Source organism: Paramisgurnus dabryanus, chromosome 15, assembly GCF_030506205.2.
Source record: "Paramisgurnus dabryanus chromosome 15, PD_genome_1.1, whole genome shotgun sequence".
Taxonomy (NCBI): Eukaryota; Metazoa; Chordata; class Actinopteri; order Cypriniformes; family Cobitidae; genus Paramisgurnus; species Paramisgurnus dabryanus.
The window spans coordinates 10,501,570-10,516,796 of record NC_133351.1 but is presented as its reverse complement, the minus strand read 5'-3'; the positions used below and the strand labels follow the sequence as shown (position 1 = coordinate 10,516,796).

General features: G+C 36.3%; 2 protein-coding genes across 2 annotated transcripts; both read left to right on the top strand.

The window, feature by feature from the left end:
- Positions 1 to 8: 8 nt before the first annotated feature.
- Positions 9 to 7,912, top strand: bcs1l (BC1 (ubiquinol-cytochrome c reductase) synthesis-like). The gene is made up of 8 exons (XM_065252043.2): positions 9 to 159; positions 316 to 706; positions 879 to 1,018; positions 1,103 to 1,297; positions 1,463 to 1,526; positions 2,260 to 2,432; positions 2,775 to 2,892; positions 7,537 to 7,912. Exons 2-8 carry the CDS (start codon positions 387 to 389, stop codon positions 7,790 to 7,792), a joined length of 1,266 nt encoding a protein of 421 aa, XP_065108115.1. The 5' UTR covers positions 9 to 159; positions 316 to 386; the 3' UTR covers positions 7,793 to 7,912.
- A 1,359-nt stretch (positions 7,913 to 9,271) lies between these two features.
- On the top strand, positions 9,272 to 14,765 carry LOC135733449 (sterol 26-hydroxylase, mitochondrial-like). The gene is made up of 9 exons (XM_065252042.1): positions 9,272 to 9,628; positions 10,100 to 10,290; positions 11,344 to 11,543; positions 12,589 to 12,786; positions 12,914 to 13,077; positions 13,523 to 13,689; positions 13,765 to 13,846; positions 13,920 to 14,120; positions 14,204 to 14,765. Exons 1-9 carry the CDS (start codon positions 9,389 to 9,391, stop codon positions 14,315 to 14,317), a joined length of 1,557 nt encoding a protein of 518 aa, XP_065108114.1. The 5' UTR covers positions 9,272 to 9,388; the 3' UTR covers positions 14,318 to 14,765.
- The last annotated feature ends 462 nt before the right edge of the window (positions 14,766 to 15,227 follow it).

Genomic DNA, 15,227 nt, shown 5'->3' with positions numbered 1-15,227 from the left:
AGGTCGCCATGTGATCTGTCCAATGAGAGAGAACGCTTGGGTGCTGTAGGCAGGGTTTGTTCTGTAATTCAGCGTCTGTTAGATTCACATCTTTATTATTTATTTTAAACTAACAGAGACAATGGTGTATAAAAAATGCGGTGTTGACACTGTACTATTGTGAGTATTTTGAATTTATTTAATAGCAATCGTTATCATTGTATAGCAACTGAACTGGTCATATTGATGTATCATCAGTCTGAAGGCTTTTACAACATTATAACATCACATTAACTTTTAAAATGTAAATCGCTTCATCCCATTTTATATATGCAGGATAAATATTTCATGGAGAGGACAAAAAGACTTTTCATGATTGCTTAAGAGAGCCTGAAGACACCTTCATCATGACCCTGTCAGATTTTATTGGAGCACTGAAGGACAACCCTTACTTTGGGGCAGGTTTTGGGCTGGTGGGTATTGGCACAGCACTTGCAGTTGCCAGAAAGGGGGCACAGTTTGGAATGATCTTCTTCAGGAGAAATTATATGATCACACTGGAGGTCCCTAGCAAAGATAAAAGTTATCACTGGTTGTTAAGCTGGATCACTAAACATGCCAAACATACACAGCATCTGAGTGTGGAGACCTCCTATATGCAGCATGAGAGTGGGCGTGTCCATACACAGTTTGACTTTCACCCAAGTCCAGGCAACCACATTATATGGTAAGATCACAATTTTAATAATGTCTTACTTTAATAAACAGTCAATAAATATGTGCTATCATTTTAATTGTAATGTGGTTTGTTTAATGTGATGCTATTTAGCATCTTCTCAAGGATCATCTACTACTATTTCTATTGGATAATCTCTCAAATTGAGGCTCTGTGTTTTCAGGTACGGAAGAAAGTGGATCCGAGTGGAGAGAACCAGAGAAAAGCAGATGTTGGACCTCAACACTGGCACTCCATGGGAGTCTGTCACCTTCACTGCACTGGGCAGAGACAGGCAGATATTCTTTAACATACTTCAGGAAGGTCAGGAAGGGATGGACAGCTGACAGATATTTGCAAATGAATGAGAAAATGTGCAAATGAATGAAAACATTTGTATCTTTGCAGCTCGTGAACTTGCATTAAAGCAGGAAGAGGGCCGGACTGTGATGTACACGGCCCTCGGAGCAGAGTGGAGGCCCTTTGGGTTTCCAAGGCGACGAAGACCCCTGTCTTCAGTAGTGCTGGAAAATGGGCTGACAGAGAGGATTGTGGATGATGTAAAAGAGTTTATTGGAAATCCCACGTGGTATACTGACAGAGGTAAAGGATAATATGATTTCTCCGCATTACGAAATCCTCAAACCATTGTATAAATCCATATCAGAGGAAACTTCCTGCTATTTCCTTATTGAGATTGCTTTGTTGTTTGTTTCGTGTTTTATTTCACTTCTAATTTCAGTTCTGTCATTAATATTTTTCACACAGGTATTCCATATAGGAGAGGCTATCTGCTATATGGACCTCCAGGTTGTGGAAAGAGTAGCTTTATGTAAGCAATATATCAGTTTAATACATCAAAGATGCTGTGAATTATTATAATATTTTTTTTCTGACATGGCAGGCAACTGCAACCTGATGAAAGACACAAATGTTTAATCTAAACTAGTTTAAAGCCCAATACATAGAATCTTCACCACTAGAGGTCGCTATTTTATAACAACACAATAACAAAGGCCAAGAGTTATGACATTGATGTTATGATGAAGGAGAATGGGACTTTGTTGTTTTTACCTTCCAGAAATTCACTAATGTTCAATAATGAGGTAATGAATTAAGGTTTTATAACCTGTACGTTACATCACATAATTTTATGCTATCATAACAAATTAGCTGCAACAGTGGCACAACTCAACAATATAATATAATACACAGTGCAAGTGGTTTTTTGATAATTTAGTATAAAAATCTTACATATTGTGGCTTTAATATTTTTATATGATAGCTCAATAACTGTAGGATGTTATTAGTTGGTAGACAAAATCAGAACCTGGTGCATTTTATTGAGACTATTTTACTGTTTACACCAGGATGCAAATATCATTTACATATTGTGTTCCTGAAGCTCAACTGGTAGAGCATTGCGTTAGAAGCGCAAAGGATTTCCAGGAAACACATAAAATGGATACAAGCGTCTGCCAAATGCATAAATGTATTGTAATATAAAATGTATTGTAATTGTAACATGAAATAATATTAGTGTTTGGATTTTTGTGGTATTTCAGAACAGCATTGGCGGGTGAGCTGGGTTACAGCATCTGTTTGATGAGTCTCAGTGACCGCAGTCTGTCTGATGATCGTCTCAACCACCTGCTCAGCGTGGCTCCACAGCAAAGCATCATCCTGCTAGAGGACGTAGATGCTGCTTTTGTCAGCCGGGACCTGCTGCCCACTGAAAGTATGTTCCTGCCTCGATAAAAGTACCATAGGCAGTTCTGTTGATAGAAACCCAGTCATTTTCCCATATGCTGTCTCTAGATATCAATCCCTCTTACTCAAAAACTTATTTACAGCAGAGCTGAAAAGTATTTGTTTATTAAATTGACATTAAGAGATCACACTTTATATTTTGCTTATAGTAAAATACACCTTTATTATCAATTAGCAATTATCAGAATCCCCCAAAAATCATTCTCGTAATTTTTTTACAACTAAAAATACTTTTTTGTTTGATTTATGTATCTTATAATGCTAATGGTTAACAACGGTTATCATGGATTGTTTTTGCGTTGTCGGACAGATCCACTGGCCTATCAGGGCATGGGAAGACTTACCTTCAGTGGACTTCTGAATGCTCTTGATGGAGTGGCGTCATCAGAGGCTCGAATTGTGTTTATGACGACAAATTTCATTGAAAGGTAAATCCTAACATTATGACTTGTTTGTTGTACTTTTTTTCAGAATTTAAATTTTGGTTTACATTACATTGTGAATAACAAGGAATAATTTTCGGGCTCTATCTAAGTTGTCTACGTACTCTGCAAAAGAGCAGGCAAATGAAGTGGGGTCAATAAGATCAGCTCTGATAAAAGCAAGCAAACCTGGTTCACTGAAAATGATCAAAGCCTCTTTTCAGAACTTCTTTCTATGAACTGCAACTTTTTTAGTCGCCCCAGAAAGTCATGAAAGGGTGGTGGAATTGCTGTTATTTTTAAAAATATGTTTAAGTGTAGACTCTTATCAATAGACAGTTATGATAGTTTTGAGTCCATGCTATGCAAAGTTGCTTTGGTATCACATGGCATGGATGTTGAGGACATGGTTATTAACTTCAATACTTCTTGTACTGATGTATTAAATGTAGTTGCTCCTCTCAAAGTAAAGAAAACTAAATGGGAAAAACAGCCCTGCCTGAATGAAGATATTAGATCTATTAGAAAAACATGCAGAAGAGCAGAAAGAATATGAAAACGGGACAAGCTGCAAATTTCGTACCAACTCTTGCAAGCTTGTCTGTCTCTCCACTTCTGTACATTCTATACACTGACGATTGCAGGAGCAGGCATGAGAATAGACTTATGGTAAAATATGCAGATGATACAGCCATTGTCAGTCTTCTCCGTGCAGATGAAAATGACCACGGCCCTGTAGTAGACGATTTTATTCAGTGGTGTGACAATGCATTCCTGCAAATTAATGTTTTAAAAACAAAAGAGATGAATATTGATTTTAGGCGTAATCAAAGTTACACAAAGATAATGACAATTAAAGATCAGGAGGTTGAGATTGTGGAATCATACAAATATCTGGGATGCGAAATTGATAACAAGCTGAATTTTAATGTACATGTGGAGAAGATTTGCAAAAGGGGCCAGCAACGCTTGTATTGTCTACGGAGATTGTCTAAATTTAATGTTGACAGAGTATTGATGACTATGTTTTATAAAGCTTATATTGAGTCTGTCTTAACATTTGCTATGTTGTGCTGGTATGGCAGTCTTGGTGTGAAGGCAAAAACTGCAGTGGTGAAAATAGTTAATACTAGCAGTAAGATTTTAGGAGTTCAGCAGAGTCACCCTACCGAATTATATAATAGACAGGTAGTCAGAAAAGCCCAATCCATCCAAACGGTTACTTCACATCCTCTATTTTCTGAGTTTCAGCTTTTACCTTCTGGATCTCGGTTAAGATTCCCTCCGGTTAGGAGTAATAGGTATAAACATTCATTTATTCCTACTTCTATCTAGTGCTGGGCGATTTGGCCTAAAAATAAAATCTCCGATTTTATTTTTTTTAATTCGACTTCCGATTTTTTCCGATTCCCCCCCCCACTTATTAAGAAAAGCAATAAGTACAAACGGCAGACAACTTAAAGCAAATTTTGCTTTAATTTAATCAAAAGCAAGACAAATGATTTTATTCCTTTCTTTGGAACAAACTTCCCACTCTCACCGGTAGCCATGTTGTCGCTTGCTGTTGCCGTTTCGTGTGTTTGTGTTATGATGACGATGGTGTCGCTTGCTGATGCTGTTTCACGTGTGCTATGATGTTGCTGATGTTGCTATAATAACGCTACGGAAGCCCCGGGTAGCCAAAAATGCGCCATTACAAAAAAATCGAAGTACTTATTTTTTAAATCGCCCACAACAAAAAAATTCGAATTAATTAATTAAATCGATTTTTCGCCCAGGCCTACTTCTATCTCCTTGCTAAATTTGGGCAGAGGGGGAGAATATGGAGGCAGGTAGTCGACTGGTCTTGTGGTGTGTTGTTCTGTGTATTTTTATTCTTATTCTGATTTTAAATGTACAATTTTAATGTAGTGTTAATTGTTCTTTATGTGCTGGTCTTGCTGTACAACCAATTGCCCTTAGGGGACATAAATAAATAAAGAAAGAAAGAAAGAAAGAAAGAAAGAAAGAAAGAAATACCAATTACTTGTGGGGTGCCTCAGGGTTCGATTCTGGGTCCTGTTTTATTTTCTCTTTATATGCTTTCTCTGCGTCTAATCTTTGAACGTTATAAGATTTCTTATTACATCTATGCAGATGATACCCAGCTAGGGCTGCACGATTTGGGTAATTTTTCCCATTGCGGTTATTGATGCTAACATTGCGATGTGCGATTATAATAAATGGTATCATGAGTCAACTTGATGGGTTTTAAGGAAAATCCACACACAGTTTAGGGATAATGCTAAAATTGTGTATTTGTAAAACTAGAAATGTTTTAGTATTGCCACGTGATGTAGCAACTGCTCAGTGTCAGTAATCCTAAATCCAAAATACCGCCATACAACAGATGTAGAGGTTTTTTTTCAGCTACCAGATTACTGTCAATCTCCTCTGCATCCATCTTCGCTTTGGTATTTCCGCGCTGCGCACACACAAGTGACAACGCACGCCACACGTGCACTGCCTTTTTTGTTAGTTTTTCTTTCTTTTTTAAACAGCAAGAAAAATCATCAAACTGTTATCAGAAGGTTTGTGTTAACAAGGCCACACATTTATTTATTTAATATAATTGCAACATTTTGCTGTCATATAATCGCACAGGCTGACATCGCGATTGCGATTGCGATGCGATTAATTGTGCAGCACTATACCCAGCTCTATTTACCACTAGACTTGGGTGGTGATTCTGTTTGTTCTCTGATAGTACACTCTAAAAAAACAAACGGTGCTATATAGCACCAAAACAATTGCTTTGGATCGTAACGATAGAAGAACCATTTTAGTGCCATATAGCACCGGTGAAGAACCAGTGAAGCACCAGTGAAGCACCAGTGAAGCACCAGTGAAGCACCAGTGTAGAACCATATAGGGGCCATATAGCACCACATATGGTTCTACATAGCACTATATGGTTCTACACAGGTGCTTCACTGGTGCTTCACTGGTTCTTCACTGGTGCTATATGGCACTAAAAATGGTTCTTCTATCGTTACGATCCAAAGCAACTGTTTTGGTGCTATATAGCACCGTTTGTTTTTTAGAGTGTATGTTTAAAGGACATAAAGGGATGGATGGATGAAAATTTTCTTCAGTTAAATGAAAACAAGACAGAGGTTATCTTGTTTAGTTCTAAGCTACAGATCGAAAATCACAGTAAAACTTTGAGTCACCTTCAGTCAAAACATTATTCATATGTTAAAAATCTAGGGGTCATTTTTGACTCTGATTTGAAGTTTGACAAACAAATAAACTCTGTGGTCAGAGGAGCTAGTTTTTTCAGCTAAAGCGACTTAAAAAATTAAAGCAAATCCGTTACTTTAAGGATTTGGGGATCGATATTCATGCCTTTATATCATCAAGGCTTGACTATTGCAATGCCCTGTACGCTGGAATTAGTCAGTCATCTCTGTCACGTCTACAGATTGACAGGGACCAAAAAGAGAGAACACATTTCACAAAATCAGGCCTCTCTTCATTGGCTCCCTGTGAAACAAAGAATTGACTTTAAAGTTCTTATTTATGTTTTCAAAGCTCTACATGGACTCGCCCCTACTTATATATCGGAACTTTTATGTTTTTATTTGCCTCAGAGATCACTTCGATCTTCATTTCAGTTACTTTTAAATGTTCCGAAATCGCGCCTGAAAACAAAAGGAAATGGATCTTTTTCAGTCTATGCCCCAAAACTTTGGAACGCACTTCCTCACACAATTAGAGCTACTCCCACATTAAACGCTTTCAAAGCATCAATTAAAACTTGCCTTTTTTCTCAGGCCTACTCATAGATGGGTTAATTTATTAGATGATTTATTGCATTATTATTTTGCTTCTGAAGCACTTTGGTCAACCTTCGTGTTGTGTAAAGGTGCTATTTAAATAAACCTTGACCTTGACCTTGAGGAAAAGACATTAATCATGACAGTCAGGATTTACAGGTCAAAAGTTGGTATAGTTATTTGCTTCTGCTCTTATTTTGCTTTTTGGCAATTTGCAATGCACAGTATGCTTTAAAACCGAATCATTAGAGCATCTTTACAAACATTTTCTATATTAAATTTATAGTGTAAAAGACATATCAAGTTTATCAAACTCTAAAACATATTTTGCTTTCACTATACCCCAAGCTTTTTATTATAAGGCCACCTAAAGTCACAATAAAACGGAAGTAGCGATTGTCTTATATTTTCCCCCTTCATGACGTATATCCGAGTGAAATGGCGTCTGAAAAAACGGTAGGGGTGGACTTGAATTTGTCCATCGAGAATAGTTTGAATCGTTGGGTCATGTTTCGATCTTTTCCTGGGCCCCACTCACCTGCCATACCCCGTGACTGGAAGTAAAGAGAGATCAGTTCAAGGAGGGGAGGAGATTTGCATGTTTAATTAAAGATTATGAGGGCACATACATTTTTGACAAATAATGAGGCTCATAGATAAGTCATCTGTAAAAAAACAGAAAATATAAAAGTTTTTAATTGTAATTTCATTGGGACTTTTTTTGGGTGGTCACAAATGAATGGAAAATCATAATAGTTCATGAAGTGTGGGAACACCCGTGTGTTTTTCTGTTGTATATCTTAATATTTTCCTTTCTCTCCATATTCTGAAGACTCGACCCGGCTCTTGTCCGACCCGGCCGTGTGGATATGAAGCAGTATGTGGGCTACTGCTCTCATTGGCAACTGATTCAGATGTTTAAGAGATTTTACCCTCGAGAGTCCTCGTCCGAGGCCGAAAGATTTGCACAGCGAGCCCTGGCAGTTCACACAGAGCTCAGTGCTGCTCAGGTGCAAGGACACTTCATGCTATACAAAACAGACCCGGCAGGGTCCATCGAAAACATTGCTGAGATCAAGGAGCGATGAGATGAAAAGATCAAGTGATAAAAACGAACTGATAAGAGACTGACAGACAGATGATTTCATATTTACATTATTTGGATTTCAATGACTTTCAATACATTTGAAAAATAAAATCCAGCGAAGAGAAAATATGTCTTCTCTGTTATTGTTGTGGGTTAGGAGTACACTACTCTCCTTTTTATTTTGGCCATGAACCACTCACTTAAACAAGAAGAGATTGTTTGATTGACACATAAAGAAAATATATTTTGCATTTGCCATTTTTGTGCACAATAGGTTATTCAATGAATGACATCACACAAATTTGCATCAGTTTTTTGCTTTTTCCTCATGCTTTTTAAAGGGGACATCATGAAAATTTGACTTTTTCCATGTTTAAGTGCTATAATTGGGTCGCCAGTGCTTGTATCAACTTCGAAGATTTGAAAAATAACAAACCAGTAACTTGGTTTTGGTAAACCGTTCTCTGCAAGCATGTATAAAAATAGGTCATTGAAATTTGGCTTCCCCTTTTGTTGTCATAAGTGGAAAATACCAACCCGTAATCTGCACTATCCAACCTTGACACTGACATTTAGTGCAGAGATCAGCTCATTTACATTTAAAAGGACACATCCAAAATGGCACATATTTGCTCGCACCTACAAATTGGCACATACACACTCTAGGGACACCAAAGATTTATCTTAAAAAGCCTTGTAAAATGTCCCCTTTAAAGGTGCAGTGTGTAAATTTTAGTGGCATCTAGTGGTGAGGTTGCGAATTGCAACCAACAACTCAGTCCACTGTCCAACCCTCGTTTTTGAAATGCATAAAGAAGCTACGATAGCCACCATAGGACAAACATTTCATCGTCGGAGACAACTTAGTTAAAAAGTTTGTCCGTTAAGGGCTTCTGAAGAAACATGGTGGCACAAAATGGCGTCTTCCATTTAAGGGGACCCTCGGTGTATGTAGATAAAACGTCTCATTCTAAGGTTATAAAAACATAACGGTAAATTTTAAAAGGTCTTTATACATCACTGATAATATAGTTTTGTATATTATTTTGCATTTCTTTTAAGAGATCCTTTTAAAAATTACACACTGCACCTTTAAGGGTATCTGAATATGCTTTTCATACTTAGGTTGGAAAGAAATCAAATAACATACTTAAGGTCAGTATCATATTTGTTTAACTTCTTTTGTGATTTAAAAAGTATTATATATTTGTTAAGCAAATTTCTTTTATGAATAAGACTAAAATTTACAGAGAGAAACCTGCTATTTGTTTAGTTTAGTATGCTCTGTTTAAGATATATGGGTGATAGTTCAGTATTGAGTCATGCTCATGTTCCAAAACATATATCACTTTCTTTCCTCCATTTCACACAAAAACCTTTTATAGTAGAGATTTACTGATATCTTCCATGAGCACCTGTGGTGTTATATTATGGTGTTGAATTGTGTATTGTATCTGTGATAATGGTGTGTACTCCCACAAGCAAGATTTCATTACATCTGAGAATAAAGGTTTAACCCGAGAGGATATAGCCCCACCTCCCTCTCCCTCTTGAGCGCGACAAGATCTTGCTTTTCCACATTCTTTCCACTGCTTTCATGATGGCTGTTCATCTCGCAGTGAACTCTGCTAGAAGAAATGGATTTGTTTTTCTCAGGTCCAGCACAGGAGCTGTGGACATCAGAAGAAGGCCAGTGGGTAATGCAAGTGCTGCTGTCACTGATCAGGACAGCCAGAGGAAACTCAAGACTGCATCTGATCTCCCAGAGATCACAACCTTTAGGATGATGTGCAGACTGTTGTTTAAAGGATACTTGAATCGCACGCATGAGATGCAGGTACAGAGACCAAATGCTTAAATATACCACAGCAAGTACAACTGTGAATAGTTTGTTTGTGATACACTGTTAGAAAAAAATGTACAAGAAAGTCTAAAGGTTTGTCACAGGAGCGGTATTTTCAAAAAGTACACTTTTGTACTAAACTGGTACCTCAAATGTACATATCTGTACAATACCGTCCCAGTGACAACTTTTGTACCTTTTCTCTGAGAGTGTATTATGCTGTGTGTTTTTGATAAAATATTATTTGTATTTGCAGGTCTGACTATTAAAAGCAATTCAGCGATTATTCTCAGCATATGCACTTGGTCACAATCGTGACAAAAAAAAATCATTACAGACAATCTTTTTTTAATTGAAACATGTTTAAATTATACTACATTTGATTTCTGTCTCATGTTTACTCAATGTAACGCACAAATTGGTTTTGCATAAATTTTTAATCAGTTGTGTGTGTCATCTCCCCAGTTATACGAGAAACAGCTTTATGGTCCCATGTACGTTGTAAATGCTGGAAACTATAAGACCATTTCAATAAACAGTGTAGACTTACTGGAGGAACTGCTCAGAAAAGATGAAAAGTTTCCCTCTAGAGGTGACATGACTGTGTGGACAGAATACCGTGACATGAGAGGCTTCGGCTACGGCCCAGTTACAGAGTAAAAATACTTTCTATTATTTGTCGTTACAAATAAGTTTGTTTGCAGTCAATGATTATTACAATGTTAATGCAGTATTGGGATTACAAATATGTTTAGTCGGTTTAGTTTTTAACTAGGGTCATATTTGAATGAAGATGGGTTATAGAGGAGTTCATATTTTTCTACATACCAAATAGCTAGTTAGAGGGACATTCCACTTTTTTTGGAAATAAGCTCATTTTCCAGCTCCCCTAGAGTTAAACATTTGATTCTTACCGTTTTGGAATCCATTCAGCTGATCTCTGGGTCTGGCGCAAGCACTTTTAGCATAGCTTAGCACAATCCATTGAATCTGATTAGACCATTAGCATCGTGCTAAAAAAGAACCAAAGAGTTTCGATATTTCACCTATTTAAAACTTGATTCTTCTGTAGTTACATTGTGTACTAAGACCGACGGAAAATTAAAAGCTGTAATTTTCTAAACAGATATGGTTAGGACTATACTCTCATTTAGGCGTAATAATCAAGGACTTTGCTGATGTAACATGGCTGCAGCAGGCGTAGTGATATTACGCGATGCTAATGGTCTAATCAGATTCAATGGATTGTGCTAAGCTATGCTAAAAGTGCTAGCGCCAGATCCGGAGATCAGCTGAATGGATTTCAAAACGGTAAGAATCAAATGTTTAACTCTAGAGGAGCTGGAAAATGAGCATAGTGGAATGAAAAAAAGTGGAATGTCCCTTTAAAATAACAGTTAATTTTTATTTATTTTAGTTTGAGATCATGGAAATTTAAACCTTTAAATTGAGAAGGTTATACATTTTTTGAGAAAATGAAATGCAAATTCAGTGCATTCATTAATTTTAATTGGTGCTGACAGTGCTGTTATTAAAAGAGTTATGTGCTGTATGTGATTGCATAAAGATTTAGGATTACTTTATGTATGGCTGCCTAATAATCATGAAAGGCCAAAGTGCATTAGAGAATATAGAACTGTATGATATTATGTATGCTAATGCCTAACTTAAGATATCTGAAGGGGTTTTAATAATATGTTTATCAACAGAGAAGGAGAAAAATGGTACAAGCTGCGCACAGTGCTGAACAAACGTATGCTTCATCCAAAAGACTCGGTTCAGTATGGGGATGTGATTAATGAGGTGGTCACAGATTTCATCAAAAGGATTTACCATCTGCGTGAAGTCAGCACCTCTGGTGATTTGGTCTCTGATCTGACCAATGAACTTTACCGCTTCTCTCTCGAAGGTATTCACTTCCAAAATTGCTTAGAAAAAACAAGACCATGGGTTCGATTCCCTAAAAACACACGAATTAAGATGTTGAACATTAAGCACACTTTAAGTTATAGGAAAAAGCATCTGCATGTAACAACACAGAATAAAAAAAAACTAATTGACTTTGCTCAAAATCATGGTCATATAATTAGAATATCGTCAAAAAGTTGATTTATTTCACTAATTCCATTCAAAAGGTGAACGGGTTGGACTGATATATGTCAAATGTTTATTTATTTTAATTTTGATGATATATCTGACTTAAAATCCCAAATTCAGTATCTAAAATGCTAAAATTGATATCAGTTTTTGTGTAATGAATGAATATAATATACAAGTTTCACTTTTTGAATGGAATTAGTGAACTTTTCGATGATATTCTAATTATATGACCAGCACCTGTATGCTGTATGTGGCAAAACCTGAATACATGTACGATACAATGTAAACACAGCACAGTGGTTGCCAGGTTGGAGTGTATGAATTGCAATATGGTGTCAAGTTTTTACTTTGTTTCTGACTAGGGCTGCATGCTATTTAGGAAAATGTAACTTGCTTAATGATGCTGCGATATATGATGTGCGATATAATAATGCTTTAAGTTTGTAAAATCTATTTGAATTCTAAAATATATTTAAAAACAGGAAATGATACAACAACATACATGTTTCACATTCTTTTTGGGAAAAGAAAGCATCAGTCTCTATCTCTCACCAGTCTCTCCGCTGTCTGCATCAACATAAAACTTTATGTATTATAATCATTCAGTTATTGCAAACAATTGTGATGTGTGTATTGTGATATGCACAGGATTCCGATCCTTTCGGTATATCTTGCAGCCCTATCTCTGTGACATTAATCTGGTAAATACGTCAAGGTCTTTATATTATCATTATGATAAAGATGCATGCTCATTTCAAATGTATTTTAACACAAACATTTCAATCAACTGCAGAACATATCTATTTGCCCTACTGTAGTTGGCCTTAGTTGTTGACTGCCGTTTTTTCATTCAGGCATATCATCTATTCTGTTTGAGACACGCATTGGTTGCCTGGAGAAAGAGATCCCTGCCGAGACACAAGATTTTATTGACTCCATTGCACAAATGTTCATCTACACCATGCCTGTAGTAATGCTGCCAAAGTGGACTCGTGATTACTTACCATTCTGGCGACGGTACCTCAATGGCTGGGACGGCGTATTCAAATTTGGTACGCTTTTTTCAGAGATTTGATATATGTTTTGTTGCATAAAAATGTTTTGCTACCATTCTTATATCAGGGGCAGACTCTTGCACCTCATTGCTCAGGATTTGTAATGCTTTATGGTTTTGTCTAGCTGTTAAACTGATTGACATGAAGATGGAGGATCTTCAAAAGCGTGTGGATGCTAATCAGGAGGTTGCTGGGGAGTATCTCACCTACCTGCTTTCTAATGTCAAGATGTCCAAAAAAGAGATTTATGGAAGCATTGCTGAACTGCTGTTGGGTGGGGTGGATACAGTAAGATACATTTACCCCAGCTATTCATCTGAATGGATTTAATGTGACTCAATGTGTATTTAATTCTTTAAAAAATAAAGGACATGCAGGCTATAGTAATTCATACACTTTTGGACACTTTCTGTATATAAAGTCTTTGAATATTATTGCATTTCACTTTTTTGTTGCAAGGACACTTAACCAACAGGATTTACAATCTGGTTTATGATTTTTTTATTCCCTCTTTCTCTACTTGTTTGACCTTTGAGGACTTATGTTGTTTCTGTGATTTTCCTCATTTGTAAATTGCTTTAGATAAAATTGTCAGCTAAATGACTAATGCTATTCTTAATAAACGTAATGCACATATATGTAAGAGATGTATAAATGTAAGACATGCATACATTTTTAAGTACGCATTAAGTGTTAAAATACTTAATACAGCCACTATGTCTACAATTCATAGACCTCCAACACTTTGACGTGGACCTTGTATCTGCTATCAAGAGACCCAGAAGTTCAAGCTACTCTGTATGAGGAGGTAAACCGCATTGTAAAGAGTGACAGAGTCCCGACTGCGCAGGAAGTCAACAGCATGCCTTACCTAAAAGCTGTCATTAAAGAAACACTGAGGTAGAGCATTTTATACAACTTTATTAACAAAAATGATAATACAAAGACTGTAATGTGTATACATAATCTATGCAGAATGTATCCTGTGATCTCCATGAATTCTCGTATCATGGCAGAAAATGACGTGGTCATTGGTGGACACTTTTTCAATAAAATGGTAAAAATAATTTTTTATGTTCTTAAAAACATTTAAAAAAACAGAATGGCTATATATGTGTTTGTTCATACAGACAACATTCACCATTTGCCACTATGCGATAAGCAAAGATGAGAAGGTGTTTCCAGAGCCAAGAAAGTTCAAACCTGAGCGTTGGCTCCGAGATGGCCGAGCCAGGCCCAACCCGTTTGGGTCGATCCCATTTGGTTTTGGAGTCAGAGGTTGTGTTGGTCGTCGCATTGCTGAACTGGAGATGTATCTGGCTTTGGCCAGGGTAAGAATCGATTTATTTCATGCTAAGCATTTGTATGTTTTAGATATTATAAATTAGGCTTATTGACTGTTATTTCCTTACAGATAATCAAGTTATTTGAAATCAGACCAGACCCAACAATAGGTGAGGTTCAAGCAATCAATCGCACAGTGCTTGTGGCAGATAGACAGGTCAACTTTCACTTTGTGGAGAGATAAAACACACCATCTCGGTCTTAGCTGGAGAAGACAGCTTAAAGGGATAGTTCACCTAAACATTTTTATTCTGTCATTATTTATAAGAAGATATTTTGATAAATAATGATAAACACACATTTGATGGTACCTATTGACTTCCATAGCATTTGTTTTATACTGTGAGCTTACCATCATTTATCCCTTTAAAAAAGAAATGCTTAATATGACGTGTATTCATATTGGCGTCAGTGAGTAATGTAATGTTAAACTATGAATAATGTTCCATTAAAATGTGATAATGTTGTGATTTTGCAATTTTAAGAACAACACTGTGAAAAAACTTTCTTTTTTTGAATAGCTTTGTTTATAAAAAAAATATTTGTGCATTGTATTTAATTATTTTGATATATAAATGTATTTTATGTATAACTTGTATAACAATCAATTAAAATTTATAAGGAATTCAGAACATTTGTATTACTCTGAATGTCTTTTGCTGACATTTTGCTCATAAATATTGTATCACACGTACAAGAAATATTTTTTCCTCATTGAAAATGCAATAGCTCATTTACTGATCAATTACAAATGTGTTATTTAAGATTTTGAAAATAAATGATAATTTATCATAAGTTGGGAAGAAAACATAAATGCATAAAGGGTTTCATTCAGACTTCATTGGAGAAGGCTTTGTAAAATAACCATTGTGATGTCTTTGACCTTTATAATATGCATTTGGTTCAAATCTTATTTGACTGATAGAGCAGTACGATTGGGATCATAAACATCGAGGTTGACATCGCTTGCATGTGGTGTGCCTCAAGGCTCCATTTTAGCCCCTACACTTTTTTGACTTTACATGCTCCCAGTGGGGGATATTTAAAAAAAAACATAAAATAGCATTCCACTGCTATGCGGATGACTTAAAAAT